The following is a 16489-nucleotide window of genomic DNA, read 5'->3' as shown; positions in this document are numbered from 1 at the left end:
TTTTTTTTTTTTTTTTAAATTTGTAATAAAAAAACAAAACTCTCAACTTGTGTGTTTTCTTTCAAAGTCACAACCATTCAGTACTATTTGTAAAAGCCGATTGAAGCGTGATCCATAAGTGGACATTCTTGCAAAATATTTTACAAATGAGAATACAAAAGTGGGACCAGTCATCTTTAATCTAAAAGTATTCAACAAATAACCTTCAGAAGGCACCTGTTGTTTTAAAATAGATTTAAATCCAACCCCACAGCATGGTATTTCATTGAGATGTATCCCAAAAAAAGGGAGTAATAAATGCATATATATGTCCCACTTTTCACATCTGTATTTGCAAAGTTATTTGTAAACCATTTTCTATCCACTTTTTTGTGTTGATCTATCAAATAAAATCTCCAATTTAATCCAGGTTTTTGGTGATTTGGAGAAAAAACAGAATACACAGACATTTGTAGATGGATGTGTCAGATCCCTGATGCGTGTGGTTTCCAGTTGTTCATCTGGTCTCCTCTCACGTGGTGACAGGAGGGGGAGGCGGTTCTGGACTGAAGTCGGGGTGCGAAAAAAAGGAGGAGTGTAAACTTAAACAAGGAATGGGAGAGATAGTAGTGTTAGAGGCTGCAGGGGGACAGGAAGGACAAGCAGCAGTCTCCTCACTTTTTCCCCCAGATTTTAATATCCTTGTTAATATGCGTATTTTTATTTTACTGTCCAAACCAGACAGCTGGATTCTGCATGTCACACATTGGCTTGTTTTATTGGTCTGCTGATAAGAGAAGGCTTAAACTGGACTAATAAACTGTTTTACGCACAACGTTTTCATTTAACGAATGAAACGAAAATGGATTTTTTTTCCCCCTCTGATTGATTTCAAATGATCAACTGCTTGACACCTTGGGATAAACTTTTAATTTATATATTTATATATATTTTTTCTGGCTTATTGTATGCTGCGCAGGAAGAGTCTGATAAGAATAGGAACATTATTTGGCACACTCAAAGAGGGCTTGCGAGCTGGACCCGAACTCACACGGTCTCCATTAATTAGCCGGAGGAGGACGCGTGGTGATACTTCTCACGCATGTCTCAACAGCAGAGCACTTTGCCCCGCACTGGCTGCTCGGCGGTGCCGCGGCGGACAATCATGGACAACAGGCCCGTCCCGAGGAGGCGGACCGGAGCCGTCCGACATCTGCTACAGCTGGCGTGCGTCGTCCTCGCCTGCAGCTCCCAGCTTCTGATGGTGGAGGCGAATTCGTGGTGGTGAGTGACTGATAACAGGAGATGCCGTTTCGAAAGATGTCCATGTGATTCAACTGTGATTTAAAATTTAGAGCGTCGTTTGACGCACAATTTGGGGATGTATTTCCTCCATGTTCCGCACCCGTTTTTCTCTTGTTTGTTGAGTTGTTTTTTCTTATTTTAAGATGCATTCATGCAGCTGTTTTTGTTTTTCGGGGATCTGCTTTGTGACGTTGGGTGCTCGGTTTGAATGGAACAAATGTGAAGGCTCTGTCACAATATTTACCCTGGCTGGCCTCCCAAATGGTAGAGCTTTGTACCTCCAGGGTGCTTTATCCACACTTGTTTCAGAAACTGCTATAGGAGTAGATGAACATTCGTGAAATCATGTTGCAGACGTTTGTATGACATGTGTAAGCTGCAGAATCAGCAGTAGATGGTTTGTTTCATGTACTGAGCTGAGGAGTTTTTTTGGGGGGGGAGGTCAAAGGGAAGGAATCCAAGGAGTCATAAAGATAGTGGCTGTAGAGATGTTCTCCACAGGAGTCTATTTATCTGTGTTTTATAGCCCACTTGTCCCAGTAAAACCTGCGCCTGACTTTTGTGCTCTGCCAGCATACCAGAGTCTCTGCATTCCCACTTTTAATCAGATTTCAACTTCAAATGCCCCGCATCTTTCAGGTCTCTAGGTCTGACCCCGATCCAGCGGCCCGAGATGTACATCATTGGTGCTCAGCCTCTCTGCAGTCAGCTTTCTGGCCTTTCACAGGTGAGTTTCCTCACACCGTGCATGGGAATCTCCCCACGGGGACCGCTCGGAAGTGTGGAGCCATTAGGCAGCTAATCTCCGCTAATCTCGGCTGCTGTTCCTATGTGGCCCCGCAGAGTCAGAGGAAGCTGTGCCAGCTGTACCAAGACCACATGAGCTACATCGGAGACGGAGCGAGAACAGGCATCAAGGAGTGCCAGTACCAGTTCAAACAGAGGAGGTGGAACTGCAGCACTGTGGACAGCACGTCCGTGTTTGGACGGGTCATGCACATTGGTGAGTTTGTCATGCTGGATGTGTTGGTTAAAGTTCAAGGCAACAGCAGGTTTGAGGTTCCTTCAAGGAGGTAGTACTGTAATTTTCTGTGTTTTTTTTTGTTTTCAATCTACAGGGTAAAAAACCCAGGAGCATCATGTGGTTATTGTTTAGAAAACTATTATTATTTTAAATGAACATGAGTTGGCTACCTTTGTGAGTTTACACCAGAGTGTTATAAGGATTCAAAAGCATAAACATTTCACCACAGTTTAGTCCTTTAATCTTTAGTTTCCCATCTGTGTTGAGCAGAGTTGAGCTGCCCCTCCCCAACTTACTGCTGCACACTGCTGGTCAGGCTGTAGTCTTTCAATGTAATTTAAAATGTATATCAAGGAACGTAAGGGAAAACTGCAGCTTCTTAACATGATTACAGAATCGACGTGATTCGCTTCTCAGCTGCAATATTTACTAGATCATGACAACACCTGGATACATTTCTTCATTTTGTTCAGATGCAGAATTTTACTAATCAGGGTAATAAAAACAAATCCACCAAGTTTACAGCTTGTGTTTGGGATGCCTGCATTAATTAATGCTTTTGGATTCGCTACATGTTTGCCTGAATTTGTCAGTTGTATTTGTCTGGCGTTAATCCCAAGAAAATTGGTATAGCTATACATATCAAAGTTAATATGTATAACTAAAGGTATGGTAAAGCATACCTTTAGCCAAATATTCATTAATGAATCAACTATTAATTGATTCATTACTGATCAACACTTAAAATAGAAAATTGGAGCAGTAAGGTGAAAGCATAGTTATCTGTATTTCAATCTGGTATTTTCCCTTACTTTACCATTGCAATGTAATGTTTTTGCTTGTTTGATTTTTTCCCCCTTCCAATCATGTAAATCACTTTGAAATGAACTGCTGTTGAGCATGTGCTTTACAAATAATGATACCTTGCCTTGAGGAGACACGTGTATTTTGTAAGGATGAAGATGAAGACTTTTTGAAGATGAAGACTTTTAGACAAAATTTATTTTAAAAATGTCAGAATTTATCCCATAATGCACCAGCTGGCCAAAAGAATCCCCTTCTGCATCATATAAATACAACAAACAACTCAAATATCCAGTACTTCAATAAATTTAAGATGCGAACTTCCAATTGCTTCCCAATTACCAATCGTATTATGTTTAACCAACTATATTTATGACAAATTAAAATGTGGAGCAAAAGCACTGAGTTAACAACTTTTGCGCAGGCGCAGTAAAGGGGGTTCTCGGTTCAACGCAAAACGCGACGCACCATCGACAGAAGTCGTGCGTAAAGACTCTCCAGGGTGGAAAAAAATCAAGTAGCATGCGTTGTGTCTCCGGTATTATGAGTTTCTGTAGTTCGTTTCGATCCCGGGTCCGTGTCCAGCTCGTTTAAATCCCCAGCAGGCGATGTGGGAAACGTCTCATCAACAAGTAAGTGTCAAATCCGCTGCAGGCGGTCAGTCCGTCCGAGAGCTGAGGCGTTTGCTGCCCTTCTCTCTCTGTCCTCCAGGTTTATACGGAGGTGTGAGGCAGCCCCATTGTCCCGCGGCTCTCCTTTTGAAATGCGCTGATGAGCTAGCGTCGAGCCGGCAGATCCGGACCTGCTATTTGAAGTCTAGTCTCCACAGTCCCATAAAGCTGACGGGGGAACTGTTTCTTTAAAAGCGCACCGAATAATAAAAAGGCTCACACGCCTCGTTTTCTTTTTTTCATGCATACCTTTCTGTCTGTCTGGCTGTCTGGCTGGCTGGCTGTGTTGATTCCAGTCCTCACTGTGGTCCATAAAAGGAGCTGGCTACTTATTAGACTAAATACTCCAACAGAAAATCGGCAACTGATGCACAACCAAAAAGATTTATATTTTATATTTGTATATATTTTTTTATATAAAGCGTAAAGGCTCTACACCTGGGGAACATGGCTTGGAGGGCGCCTCAATTAGAACCTTAAGTTACTCTTGAGTTGCTATATCACCTAACAGCCACAAGGGCATAGAGTGCAGCTCCACAAAGATTAAATGAGGATGTGATTAGTTTTTTCCAAGTTGTTGGTATTTATTAAAATTAAGAGCATGCTTTTATCTCCAGAATAGACATTTAAGTTACAAAACTGGAAACTCTATGTGGCCTCAAGTCAGGATGCAGTTTGTTATTGTTATGGAAATGACTGAGGTTCAGGTTTTTTAACCTCCTGTTGATCCCATCCTCTCCGTTTGCTTTTTAAGTGGTTGTGTATTAATGCAGATGGAGACTTGGTGGTTTTGTTGTGTCATCCTTTTTTAATATGGTGTTACTCTAAGCAAACTGAAATAAATAACATGGACAAAGGTGAAAATGGTCAATTATTGTGGCTTGATTTAAATTAGCTGTGTTTACATCGAATGATTGAGTTTTTAACAGGCAATTAGACGCAAGTCCTTAAACATCCGGAAATCTGAAACTCTGTTTTATTTCCATTACTAATCAATTTTCAGGTCGAGTCAAGAAAATATGTACGCTTTTATTAGTGTTAGCATACCAAATAGATTTTGAAGGTTTTATGTTGAGTTGACTGACAAAAACAATGATTGCCCTGCAAAAGTAAACGTCTTGAACTTTTTCACATTCTGTGATTTTCTTACAGCAATAAACGGACGACTCAGTTGGGCTGTTTTGCAAAAAAAAAAAGATTAGGGAAATGGTGTATGAAGCTAAGACATGCATCAAGTATTACCTCAAGGAGGCTGAGTACAAATTCACCTAACTCTTCAGAATTTTATTATTTTAAAAGAAAGTATCTTCTGTTTCTGTCGCTGAATCAGTTAATAGATTGTGAAAGGTTATATTCAAAATCCAAGTAAAAAAATAATCTAATACACATAAATAAAGATCGATAGCTGTACTAAATATTTTTTCAAATTTATTTTATTGAAGTGATTAAACTAAAGCTATTGTCCTGTCTATAGGCTCACTAGCCAATGGCGAATTTGCAGGCCCAGTCACTGATTAGGCATTTAGAAACTAATCTTTAGACTAATAGCAGAAATAAACTTATTTAAAACCAAGAGTTGCAAATGTTTTTCTATTTCCAGGTTATTCTAAAATCAGTTTGTTCACTAATATTGTCTAGCAAACTTCACCGAATAGCTTTTTTTATACTGACAGTTAATCACATGCAAATGATTTTATTTATTAATTAGGTTTCTGAACTACATTTAGAAATTTCTGAAGAAATAAGAGGTTTTTTTGTTGCAGAAAAGTTTGAAAAGCCAGGGTTTTAAAATATTTATTTTTTAAAAATAACTAAATGAAAAGTGTGATGTTTTTATGTATTTATCCCTCTTTACTTTGAAAAACTAAATAAAATCCCACCTCTGATAGTTGTAGCATTATGCTGAGGGGTTAATTATTTTTCTTCATATTCTTATTTTGTAATATATGAAACTAACTGGTGTATCAGATAAAAACGTGTAGATACAAAAGCAAGCCACATAAATCATCATATCCGGTTTTATTTCAGCTTAGTTTATTTTCCCACTTAAAATTCGCAACAGATATCATCTGAAGAAGACACTTCACCAAAAAATAGTGAATTCAGTTCATCCACAGAGATTAAAGTGAGTTACATACATTCCCAATTGATCCTAGTTACAAAACAACCTAGCCAAGCTCAGTTTATTATTCAAACCAGTTAAAAAGTTTTCTTTCAAAGTAAACTCAGCCAATTGCATTGAATCAATGACTTGCAGCAATCACTGCTCCTTGGTAAACATGCAACAAGAGTGGGATTTTGGTTGCAATATGTTGAAATGGGAATAAGATGCACTGGAAGTCTATGATGGTAATATGTAATGAATTAAAGATCGAGCAATTTTAAATGCGACAGAGAATTGCACCTCGCATCGTTTTTGAAATCTAAGAAAAAACATGTTTTTTCAAAAAACATCTCATGTTTTTTCACTCCACCAGGCTCAAGGGAGACGGCATTCACGTACGCCATCAGCGCGGCCGGTGTTGTCAACGCCATCAGTCGGGCGTGCCGCGACGGCGAGCTCTCCACATGTGGCTGCAGCCGTACCGCCCGGCCCCGCGATTTGCCGCGCGACTGGCTGTGGGGAGGCTGCGGCGACAATGTACATTACGGCTACAGATTCGCCCGGGAATTTGTGGATGCCAAGGAGCGGGAGAAGAATTACCCGCGCGGGTCGAGAGAGTATGCTCGAATTCTCATGAACCTGCACAACAATGAAGCGGGGAGACAGGTATGACGAACCAACACACACCGCCACTTTTTGTTCTGCTGTGGGAACTTTGGTGGGGGAAATGTGTTTTTCCTCTTTTTACCCGAATACTATATCTGTATGTCTGTTAGGAATGTGTGTCAAAGTTGACCTGGCCTTCCCGCACTGTGAGTGTGTGTGTGTGTCGGTTATTTATTGGGAACCTGCAAATGGTACAACTGCTAACGCCCTTGGAGTTTAGCTGGGTCGCCCAGGTCAAGGCGCATTCCAGCGCTTTAACGCACAGACACATGCACAGATAAACACGGACAGATGCAACACATTGGACGTCAACATTATTATTATTTGGAACATGAAATTTAGTGGATCCATTTCATGGCACGTTTGCAAGATGTCACGTATTTTTAAATCTGCACTTTTAGTTGTAAACCGTCCACCTGGCTTGTTTGGGTGCCCACCGTTTATCTCCACCACAGCTTTGTTTAAGCTGTTTACAGGACTGAGACATGCATGTGTGTATGCACAAATGCTCTGTTTGATTTGTGTGACAGACAGTGAGCCCAGGTTTGTGTGTGTCAGAGGTCAAAGGTGAGGGTCTGGAGAGCTTGTGTTTCTGCCGACGGTCCCGTTGGGGCTATAGAAGAAAGTATGAGGAGAAAGATATACTGCCGCAGCTTTGTATTAACACATGCTTCCACACATACACACACTCTTTTGAAATAACTTTTCCTTCCTTCCCCTGTTTGATCCTTCGCTCTCATTGTCGTCTGTCCATCGAAACGGAAGAGAGGAGAAGAGGGAGATGAAAAGGTGGGGAGGAAGACAGTTTCTCTCGTTCTCCCCATCCCTCCTTTCTGTCTTTCTTTTGAGGACACGCTTGTTTGTCCTAAGTGGGATTTGTCTTGCTTGGCTGAACAAGGCAAACCATAGAGTCTTTGTAGAGGATGTAGAGGTCTGCCGGTGTGTGTGCGTGTGTGTGTGGGTATGTGTGTGTGTGTGTGTGTGAACAGTGAGCAGTGTGGTCGTCGGGGTGTGCTGACGTCTGGAAGCAGAGACGCACATCAAGGGAGGAATCTTTGTCAAACTTGACTGATTGTCACTAACCAAAATTAGATGCTCATGCAGCTTTCTGTTTAACATAAAAAATATTCTTCAGTTTGGTGGTTCATTATGTGAATTCTGTTGAAAACCTCCCGTCTGACAGGTTTACACGTAAGCAAATGGTCTCTTGCAGAGCCTATCATCTGGACAGCTCACCACACTATCAGAGGGCAACAGAGAGACCCAAACATGCACACACACGCACACACACACACACACACACACACACACACACACACACACTCGCATTTATGGACAATTTAGAGAGACCATTGTACATTTGGATAATATGGAAAAAGCCAGGGTGCACATCGAGAACCCACATATTCACAGGATCAACACAAAAACTCAGTGCAGAAAATTTCAGGCCATAATGGGAACCCAGGTGAAAAAATGTTTTAACAAAGAACAGAAGATAAAAACCTGTATATTAGATATAAAACAGACACATTTCTGTTCCCAATCTGTGTAATGTCATCCCTGCACATAGTAAAAATCAATATGCAGTCAGATCTGCTTCGGGTGTTTCTTCATAAACAACATGAGACGGATGACAATTGCAGTGCCTTGAAAACATATCCGGAGGAAAACTAACGATGCACATGACCATAAACATACCAAATCCACAGCGACGCAAGGTGATGGTAGATGCTGTGGAAATGCTTTTCTTGAGCAGGTGCAGTTTTAAGAAGCCAGAATTAAGTCTATTGGTAAGACTGAGAACTTGCCAAATATAACTATAATGTAATCATCTAGTTTTCTTACAGTTAGGTCAAAACAAAGACAGACCTTTAAAATACAGCAACACCAACAATGCCAGTGAAGCATAGACGTGTGTTGGCTTTTTTCTTAACTTCTCACTTCATTCATAGCTTAGCCTGGCATAAAAGGCAGCCTGTGTTCTCCATTTCTGTCCTTGTTTCAGACTCAGGCAAGTACACACCCATACACACACTTACTCACTTTAACCCTGACAGAGTAAAACCTATTGTGCTTGACACAGAGAGCATGTCTCCACCATGGATGACTGGCCATGAAGGTCCAGAGTCACTGTGCCCAGCAGGCATGACCCACCAAATACCTCACCATGGCGCTGGAGAAACAAATGCATGCTTTGACTGGACAGAATGGGGTTCCTGGCTGCTACTATTTTGTGGTAAAAGTTTTTTTCACCGGAGAAATAAGTGTTGTAGTTATAATATCTCAAGCTAAACCACCAAACGTGTGTAGCCTTAATAACAAATACCATTGTCCTCTGTTTTCCGTGGCTGTCTGAGGAGGTCACAGGGGTCGGATCGCAGGATTGCAGGGTGCCGAGTGCTATGCCTGCTGGGTAGTAAAGTAGAGGTCTGAAAGCAGGGGGTAGGAGGTGGGACGCAGGGGTCAGGGGTGTTTGGGATGCAGAGGTTAACGGAGGTGAGAAGGTAATTGAGATCAGGCAACGTGAGGAGAGAGAATGATGGGTTTCATTAGCGTCAGGGGAAATTAGGAATCAGAGGTAAATGATTCAGTGAGTAAATGTGTGGTAGCTTGTCTGGTGCACACTAAACTCTGTGCAACGCTCCATAAGAGCGTGCATAATTTATGTAGGTGGTTAGGATAGGGGTGTTTTAATGTGGCTTGTTTATTAAATGCTGTTTAGGTGACCTGGTAAAGCTGCAAGGTTTACTGCTGCAGAGACCATAAATCTTCTATTTCCTGTTCTGTGTTTTGTTTTAAACAAATCCATATGTTCAGAATGCAGCAACATCCTACAAATTACAGGCTTTCTAAGAAAAAAAAAGTGAAAGAACATCAAATGTTTCCAATGTTTGACTTGTGGTTTTAAAGTTAGCAAAGGGTGAAGGAAGTGAAGTAAATATGTTCATTTTTTAATACAATCGTTTTTAAAGAAAAATGCAACTTTGATAACACTAGTATTTAGGGGTATCAGTGGAAAGTGGTGTACCCATTTTCATCGATACACCAAAATAAAATACTGTGCAATCAACTGCTTTTTGAAGTGATCTACTGGTAGCCTACCTGTAATTTAATCTGTGAAGGATTAATTTTTTAAAATGTTACTGCATAAACAAGACCAAGAAGACCAAAAACACAACAGACAGGTCCAAAAGACTTGCAATTGCAGGAAGAGGTGGTTCTGTTGAGCAAAAATGGTTGTTTGCACAAATACACCACTTTATTAAGAGTAATACACCACTTTATTAAGAGTTTGTCAGAAGACTTTTTCACACTTTTTTGCAATGATTCATTAATTTGTGGTTTCTATCAGACAAATTTCCCATAAAATATCCAAAAGTGTGTGATAGCAACATAGCATTTTGTTATGACATTGTGTTTTAGCAAGGATCTCCATTAAGTATTTTCAAATTCAGGATAAATGTAAATATATCTATATTTACAGTTTATTAGTCATTTCCATTCATTGAGTTATTTGAAAAAAAGACCTTATACTGTAAATTTGACTCTGAAACAGTCTGGGATGTTGACAGGAGAAATTGTGCAGAAATTCTATGGTTACATATTTACACCACTAGATGGTAGCAGAGTATTATTGAAACTAAAAATTCGATGTACTTTGCCGTCCTGCTGGTTCTATTCTCATACGAGGATTTATTTACAGATATATATGAATGTCTGTCTTTCACCAGGCCGTCTACAACCAAGCCCATGTCGCCTGCAAGTGTCACGGAGTCTCTGGGTCCTGCAGTCTGAAAACTTGTTGGCTTCAGCTGGCTGACTTCAGGCGAGTCGGAGAATTTCTGAAAGAGAAATACGACAGTGCTGCGGCCATGCAGATTGGACGCAAGGTATTAATTTGATATGTAGTGACCATAAACATTTACTTGAATGCTTTATTGGTGAAATGTGCTAAACAGACACACTTGACGTTCCCATGATTTTCCTTTTTAATGATTAGATGTATGAAACTTTAAGAAAGTTGATTTCTGAGAAACTGAGCGGGTCTATATGTGTTTGAAATTTTAAATTTAATTCTCCTCCCAAATCTGAAAATGACTTTTGGTTAACTCACAAATAAAGCCACAATAGGGAGTTTTCTTTAAAGTCCAGACCACTGATCTGGTGGTTCACTGTCCAGATGTATCACTCAAATTTTTTCCCTCCTTTCTTTTGCTCTACCAGGGAAAGCTGGAGCTGAAAGACAAGCGCTTCAACAACCCGACACCTGAGGACATGGTCTACATTGATCCAAGCCCCGACTACTGTCTCCGGAACGAAACCACAGGCTCGCTGGGAACGCATGGCCGCTACTGCAACAAAACCTCAGAGGGTATGGACGGCTGCGAGCTGATGTGCTGCGGCAGAGGGTACGACCAGTTCAAGACATACAAGCACGAGCGCTGTCACTGCAAGTTCCACTGGTGCTGCTACGTCAAGTGCAGACGCTGCACAACTCTCGTGGACCAGTTTATGTGCAAATAGCACAAAAAGGCGGGTTAACTCTGACCCAAAGAAATGGGAGTGAAAACAGAGGAGAGGAATGATGATATCCATTTTAATATAAAGAGCTGATCAATGGACTGATATATATACATATATATATATATATATAAAAAAAAGATGTCCAATATTCTGATCACGGTCCTGATGGAAGAACAAAACGGCACAAACGAGGATGAAAGGGAAAAAGGGAACAGGTTTCAATCCCTTGAAGTGGGGACACATTGACCTATGTGAGCTGAAGAGATAAAAATAAATATATAATTAAGAAATAAATAAATCTACAACTTACACATTTTAATTTAAAGAGACTTGTGTTTGTTTGAAAGTGTGAAGCAGCCTTGATTCCTCTGATTGCCTGCTGCTTTTTTAATGTAAGAGCACTGCTAACATCACCGTATGCACTCCCATCCCAGGAGCAGGAGCAAAGAAACGCCCCAAACTACAACCAGCAGAAAGGGAACAAGTCAAGGTGACAATGAACCCAAAGTGCCTTATAGAAGTATTCATACCAGTTCAGCTTTTCCATATTTTTCACGTTTCATCCAAAAACTTTATTTTATGTGACAAACCTACAAAAAGTGGTCCGTAGATATGCAGTACACGGAAAACAATCCATGGGTTTACTTTACTTTGTTGAGCCATTTTTTGTTGCAATTACAGTTATAAATAAGATTCTGCCCTGAACAAGTTGTATGTTGCTGTTAGTGAAAGCATCTCTCCTTGTTGAGTAGACCAGTGTTTCCCAACCCTGGTCCTCAAGGCTCACTGCCCTGCATGTTTTAGGTATTTCCTTGCTTCAGTCCAGCTGATTTCAATTGATGACTGATTAACAGGCGTTTGTTGAACTGCAATCAGTTGAATCAGGCACATTAAAGGAGGGAAACCTCTAAAACATGTAGGACAGTGTGCCTTGAGGACCAGGGTTGGGAAACATTGGAGTAGACAACACTCTACTATTACTAAAAATAAAGAGATCAGGCTCACGTCTCTGAACATTGCTGTGAGCTATTCCCAACCGGAACATTTGTTTTTTCTACCTGTGTTATAGTATGGGACTTCAAGCATGATGATTCTACCTAAAATGTTTTCTGTCTTTAACTGGCCAAATCACATGCTTTCACATGTGTGCTGTGCTCCCTTCATGGCTTTTTGCAACGTGAATTTCTTAAGAGACTTGCACACCAAATGCAGCATCAGCTCCACCAACCTCTGAAATCCATTCATTTGTGCTTCATGCTCCACGCAACGTTTTGTTTTTCCCTTTTTTTCCTGCGCTGAGCGAATGCCAATGCACTGTATCTCCTCCCTCAGCATCGAAGTGCAAGCAGCTCGGTACGGCTTGTGTTGCGCTCAGGTTAAAGTCAATATTTGTTGCACTTTGACTGCAGTTACACAGCGACAGATCCTCGCGTGGCCAATAGATACAAGATATCTATCAAACTGCTCCACACTGAGTAGAAAGCAGCCTGTTAATAAGGAAACCAAACTCCTTCACTTGCTTTCTAAAGGGTCACATATTTCTTTATCTGCTTCTCTATTGTTGATTTTAGCACAAAGGAAATGTAAGATCTGCAAATCAAACATAATAATAATACTTTTTATTGTGAAACTCTACCTCTTGCGTTGTACTTTGCTATGGATGAACAGAGTGCAGCACCATCAGTGTTGCTTCCAGTTTAGCATGACAGGATTCACTGCTGAGACACCTGCTGTGAAGCTCAAAGGATGCTGTTTGTCTTTCTTTTTGTCACTCTTCCTTCAAGGCCAGGTTTGTGGAGTGCACAGCTATTAGTTGACCTCTAATCTCTATTCTACTTGTCTGATTATGATCATGTCTTGAAAGGTTTGCAGTTCTTTTATCTATTTTTAGATGATAGATTGAACATCTTGGTGAGAAGTTCAAAGCTTGAGATACTGTTTTATAACCTCACTCAGCTTTAACCTTCTCCACAACCTTTTCCGTGACCTTTCTGCTTTATTCCTTGGTTTTCAGGATGCTGTTTGTTCACTAATGTCTCCAACAAATCTCCAAGGCTTTTGAAGAACTGTCGAGTTTGAACTGAGATTCACCGAAGTGCATATGTACTCCATTTACTTAGAAGATTTCTGATGCCTCAGGGAAAGGAGGGCTGATTACACTTTTCAGTGTTTAATTTGTAGCCAAAATAGAAAAGTTCATGTCGTTTTCCTTCCACTTCATAATTACGTCCCACTTTGTGTTTATGTAGCAAATCCCAATAAGATACATTGAAGTTTGTAGTTCTGAAGTGACAAAATGTGAACAAGGATATTGAATATTTTTGCAAGGCACTGCAAAGAGAGGGACTCCAGATACTTTGTTTTTTTGGTAGCAAACTTTAGGAGAAAAAGGATAGCTTACATAAATCCAGTTCTAAATGCCTGAACATCAGCAAAATGCTAACAATAATTCTCAAAAGGACAGGGCACACTCCCCTTTGTGTCGGTGACCTGACAAATGATCCTGTGAGCGGGTTAATGAGGCCTGCTGCTTGACATTGTTGCTGTTTAAGTGGGCAGTTTGCTGTCTAGCTCCATAACCTTCATATCAGGTGAAGAAAGCATCCATTAGAGAGATGAATATGTTGGACTGGCCTTAATGAAGACATGCAAAGAGACACTTTCAGTGCTAAATGGACCTTTGTCATCTTACAATGTCAAACAAGACACTGTGACACTTTGTGACTCTGTGATGCAAATAATAGATGTGTTTGTGGACTGAAGATGGTGTGGAAAATAAAATGCAAGAAGAAACAGAAGAACTGGACTGCAATTCCTTACAAGCAACGTTCAAGAACTAGTGCATAAGAAATTATATTTTGATGGTGTATATAAGCTTATGATGTTTTCTATGTTTTATACATGCATATTACTGTGTATTCTTTTGATAAAGTAGATTTTGAAAGTGAAGATTTCTGTCTGCTGCAGTTCTTCTGGAAAAGTCTGACGCAGGTTAACAAGATCCCTCCTCTACAGCTAAGCCTTTTTTTTATTTTTTACCTTGTTGCATTATTTTTGCAATAGGGTAAAAAATGTCAAATGAGTTTGAGAAGATCTGTATACACAAGACAGAAACAATAAAGGAAAATGTGTTACTTTAATTTTCTGAAAGTTGAATCTTCTCTCATCCAACCCTCCATCATAGTATATATTTATATATACTGTAGATTTATATATATATATATATATATATATACTGTATATATGTTTTAGAACTTGCTGATTTTCCAGTTAACTTTCCTCATAATTTTTCTTGCCTTTTCCCCTGAAGACCTTTGATTCCAACAGATGGCTAAGCAGACTGTTTGTTTCTATAAACTCCTTGTTTGTTCTTAATTTCTGTCCCACAACATTCATTTTCCACATTTAAACACTAAGCATTACCGTATTTGATTCCTATAAATACCATCAAGATGATCTTAAGTTGTCTCTTAACATTTGTTTATCAGTGTTTTTCAATGTTTAGCGCTGAATGTCGAGGCTAATCGGGTCAGAACAGTGACCTTACTAGCAATCCCATTACTTGTAGCTGCTTGCAGATAATTGGATTAGACAACTGACCAGAGCGGCACGAGTGACCTACACTCCTGTGTATGAAAATTTCTCCTCACCTGACGGAGGACGGTGAACGTTTGGGATCATCTCTTATTGTAGACAAACTCTTAGTGCTCACTGGAGCTGGAAACACAATAATCAGTAACTGATAATCTATAAAATCTGTCGTTTATGTCAATATGACGTGTGTGAGGTGCTAGCAAGATTAGATCAGTGAAAGTGTAACCTTCAGGCCCATCTAATCCTCCTGGCCTAACAGCCATCTGTTTACAAAGTGCTGCCAGCTTGAATTTGCACAAACAGAAAACTAAACACTCGGTGAGGATTTCCACCCTCATGTTGCTCTAAATGGTTTTTGTATTTTCTTAACTTTATTGTGAGGCTATTTTTAAAAGCTGGTGATTGCAGAGGATCACAGAGGTAAGTGTGTTTAGTACATATGAATACTTTTATGTTTTTGTGGCCATGTAGCCAGTTTAGTGTTGCTACTTAGTGTTTCTTGGGTGTGGATTTTTATTGAATTGTGACTTGGAAATGTATGTAAACATACAGCTACTTATTTTCTTGGGATTTTATTGTCATAGATTTATATAAAGTATTGCATAGTAGTTTAATGGAGGAAAAATTATTTAATGCTGTACAGAGCCTCTTTTTTTTGCTACAATTAGTCCTTTAGTTGCATCAGCTTTACATACTGAACCTTTTAGCATTTTTCTTAGCAAATATAGATCAAGCACCGTTATCCTGGATGACAAAAGCCTATAAAGATACATTTTCAGATCTTGCCATGAATTTTCAATAAAACCATACATCTGGTCTTTGATTAGACCATTCTATTTTAGCTATTGTACATTTAGGGCTCGGTTTTTAGCCGCATCCGCCTCCCCATGACCAAGTTAGCTATTCTGTGATGTCTTTGCTGAAGAAAAGCCTCCCCACATCATGATGCTGCCACTATTGTATGTCACCTTTGGGATGTTGTGTTTAGGATTATGTGTTGTTAGTTTTGTTCGTTGGCCAAAACGTTCACTGCTGTTTTTGCTTGTAATTCTTCCATTAAGACCAGAATTGTGGACCAAACAACTAACAGGTACACTGTCAACATATTCCTCCACCTTGGTTGCCTTGGACCTCTTGGACGTTTCTTTGAATAATGCTCTCTTCGGATCATTGGAGGAGCAGCACACATGACTCTACATCTCAAACACAGTGATGGGGTCAAGGATATGAAATTTATGAGGAACTAGCATTTGCTGTAGGCTAATCTTTAACAAACAGATCATTATTTGATGGATCTACACTGATGCTAAGGCTAATTATCTGCTTCATTATTGATTGTTCAGTTACATTCCTGGTTCAGTCATCTTTTTAGCTGCAATGAAACAAGATGAGAGATCTAGGGAGTTCTGGCTTCTGGTGGGTTAAAGGTTCTGGCCGATCATGTCTTGGGTTTGGAGCTGTGGCTTGTGGTGAAGGATTGAACAGAAATTTGGGGTCTTATTTTCTAATCTTTGAACTGGGAATAAAGTGCATAAGGTGAATTCTGATTACTAATTAGGTGACTTCTGAGGGCAATTTGTTTCACTGTCTTTTATTTAGGGATTTCGGGGGGAGAAAGGAGTTGAATGACGCACTTCACGCACGCACTTATTTGTTAAAAGAAAGACTTTTTCTTTTTCTCACACAAGAAATTAAAAAACTAACAGTTTTTGAGTATAATATAAAAACATTTCTGGGTGTGAATACTTTTACAAGGCATTGTTTTTCTCCTACTGTTCTTATTTATTTATTTATTTTTGGCAGATTTTGACATTGAAC

The 16489-nt window shown here is 39.8% G+C and overlaps 1 protein-coding gene across 2 annotated transcripts in view; it reads left to right on the top strand.

The window, feature by feature from the left end:
* The window catches only part of LOC102238407 (protein Wnt-5b), a 75175-nt gene extending 63276 nt beyond the window's left edge, over positions 1-11899 (top strand). Inside the window, exons 3-8 of one of the 2 annotated variants that reach the window (XM_023350156.1) lie at positions 1094-1263; positions 1924-2011; positions 2128-2287; positions 6261-6553; positions 10285-10443; positions 10778-11899. In XM_023350156.1, coding sequence (XP_023205924.1) covers positions 1145-1263; positions 1924-2011; positions 2128-2287; positions 6261-6553; positions 10285-10443; positions 10778-11077 — 1119 coding nt within the window. In that variant the 5' untranslated portion in view covers positions 1094-1144 and the 3' untranslated portion in view covers positions 11078-11899. Of the gene's footprint in view, position 1; positions 1264-1923; positions 2012-2127; positions 2288-6260; positions 6554-10284; positions 10444-10777 lie in introns of those variants that run through there. The other variant, XM_005807419.3, reaches the window with a different exon arrangement.
* Positions 11900-16489: the final 4590 nt, after the last annotated feature.

The sequence above is a fragment of the Xiphophorus maculatus genome, chromosome 17 (assembly GCF_002775205.1).
Source record: "Xiphophorus maculatus strain JP 163 A chromosome 17, X_maculatus-5.0-male, whole genome shotgun sequence".
Lineage (NCBI taxonomy): Eukaryota > Metazoa > Chordata > Actinopteri > Cyprinodontiformes > Poeciliidae > Xiphophorus > Xiphophorus maculatus.
This window is presented reverse-complemented; position numbering and strand designations above follow the sequence as displayed.